At 48.2% G+C, this 2092-nt stretch overlaps 1 protein-coding gene across 1 annotated transcript in view; it reads right to left on the reverse strand.

Annotated features, from left to right (window-relative positions):
* LOC102770852 (mitogen-activated protein kinase kinase kinase MLT) overlaps positions 1 to 2092 on the reverse strand; it is a 141110-nt gene that overhangs the window by 34063 nt on the left and 104955 nt on the right. Inside the window, exon 11 of the mRNA XM_015561826.1 lies at positions 670 to 714. Coding sequence (XP_015417312.1) covers positions 670 to 714 — 45 coding nt within the window. The remainder of the gene's footprint in view (positions 1 to 669; positions 715 to 2092) is intronic.

Consider the following 2092-nt stretch of genomic DNA (forward strand, 5'->3'; position numbering starts at 1 on the left):
CAAGGCCCTGAGGTCTCTGATCCAGAATTCTCAGGAAACAGATATAGAGATACAAATGGCTAAGTAGGACTTCCCCTCAGGGTCTCTCCCCGAGGGCGGGTGCAGGACTTCCTTTTGGCTGAGTCTGCCCACTTCTCTCAAAAACCTGGGGCTCCTCTGGCTCCAGCTGCAGAGAATGTCTGAGAGCTCGTGCCCATTCCTCCTTGGGGAGGTCAGAGTAAAGATGGCAAAATGGAACCTGCCGCTTTTGAACCGGCCTAAGGCGGGAAGGAAACCCAGTTAGGAGGATCGCAGTCCAGTGCTGCTGTTACCAGATCTTTCTCCACCGTGGTTCAAGTCCATCCCTGGTAATTTTAGGAAAACTTAAGATCATTCTTTTTTTAAAAAAAGTGTGTTCATTTGGTATCCCAGACCAGACCTTTCCTTTGTCATTGGGATTCATTATTTTATCCTGGGACACCTTTCAGAGCAAATAGGGAGGTGGGATGCAGTGGTGAGATGTGCAGCCATACTTGCTTCGCTCCTGAGGCCGTATTTTAAACATTGCTGCATTAAAAACAGACAAGCATGGAATCTGCCAACTTCTAGTTCCTCAGGCGTTTGTAACTTGCGGACACACTGACTGAACACCCGCCCAGGTCGCCTGCCGCGTTAGCAGAAGCAGCTTACCACGTCATCCTCGGTCCACGCGCTAATCTCAAAGGAAGGCAGCAGCTGCAGGGGAAACAGGAATGAAATAGAACAAGCATATTATCATTGTCCCTTTGGGTTAGCCCCTTGTCTGTCCCAGCTCCCGGCTGCTGCTCTGGTTGGTTCCTCCTGGCGGTGAGGTTGAATGGAAAACAAGCCTCCTGACCGGAAGAGGAGTTTTCAGGGCTCCACGGATTTTGCCCACAGAAGCCAGCCAGGTGCAGCCACCTCTCTGTAACCATTCACTGGTCTCTGTGAGCTGCCGGGGCCAGACTCAGTACATCCTGAGATTTTTTCTCTGTTCGGACGTGGCACACCAAGTCCTTTCATACCCCACAATAGGGCTTGGCAGTCAAGGAATGTCTGGCATTTGTCAGATGCCAGGGCGTTCTTCGGAATTCTCAGTCAACATGAGGATCGCTTGATTATTAATGAAAATTCCAAAGCGACCACTTGGTAACCAGACCACTCATGCTTATTCTTACAGGAGAATGTCTAAGTGTTTAACTCAATGTCTTGCTTGCATTATATTAAAAAAAACAAAACCCAAATATGAGGAGACAGGGATGAAGAAGGACAAGCGAAACTGTAACCGCTCTAAGCAGCCAGGCTGCAGGGCGGTTCTAACTAAAACAAACAAAACTCCCTCCCTGTCCGGTGGGCAAACAGGAGAGGTCACTTCGCAAGAGGACCTCAGTTGGCACCATTTCAGAGCCAAAAGGCTACTCCCTTCAATAGGTGCCTCGTGGCCATAGACTAAGAAATCCTCTATTACCTGAAAAACCCCTGGGTCTCCTGTGACTTGAATTAGAGTTTGTTAGAGCCGCCAGCTTTAACTAACGTAACTTGTCAAAACGGTTGAACTGCTCATGAGATGATTGTAGCAAGGTGCTTTTTAACCTCTGTTACAAATATTTTTTGTGTGGGTGAGCTGGAAAAAAGCCGAATTTGGTTATTTTTAGTATTAGTGTTAAAAGTCAGAGGGTGGGTGAGTTAATATTTTAACCCGCAGGTGTTTTGAACTCACAGGTTCAGACCCTGCTCGGAAAGGCATGGCTCTACCAGGAGCTTTTCGTTGAAATGGGGGGAGGGGGTAAAATAGGTATGAATTACACATGGAGGATCAAGGACACCCTCCTCTTGGGTTACTCAGTGCCTAGCCCGGTTTCTGGCATACAGTACCTGGTAAATTTTTGTTGAACAATTTGTTGAGTGAGTAACACTGAAGGCTGTATTTACTAAAAGGCTAAGTTCTCCGGTGTGGAGTTCAGTGTCTATGGGTATGCCAGGGAAAAGGGAGGCTTTCACTGACTAAGATGGGGGAATGGAAGGCATAGTGGCTTGAGCTGGGCACTGCAGGGCCAGGAGAAGAGGAGGTGAGGAGAAGCAACAGGGCCAAGCC

Source organism: Myotis davidii, unplaced genomic scaffold (assembly GCF_000327345.1).
Source record: "Myotis davidii unplaced genomic scaffold, ASM32734v1 scaffold370, whole genome shotgun sequence".
Classification (NCBI taxonomy): domain Eukaryota; kingdom Metazoa; phylum Chordata; class Mammalia; order Chiroptera; family Vespertilionidae; genus Myotis; species Myotis davidii.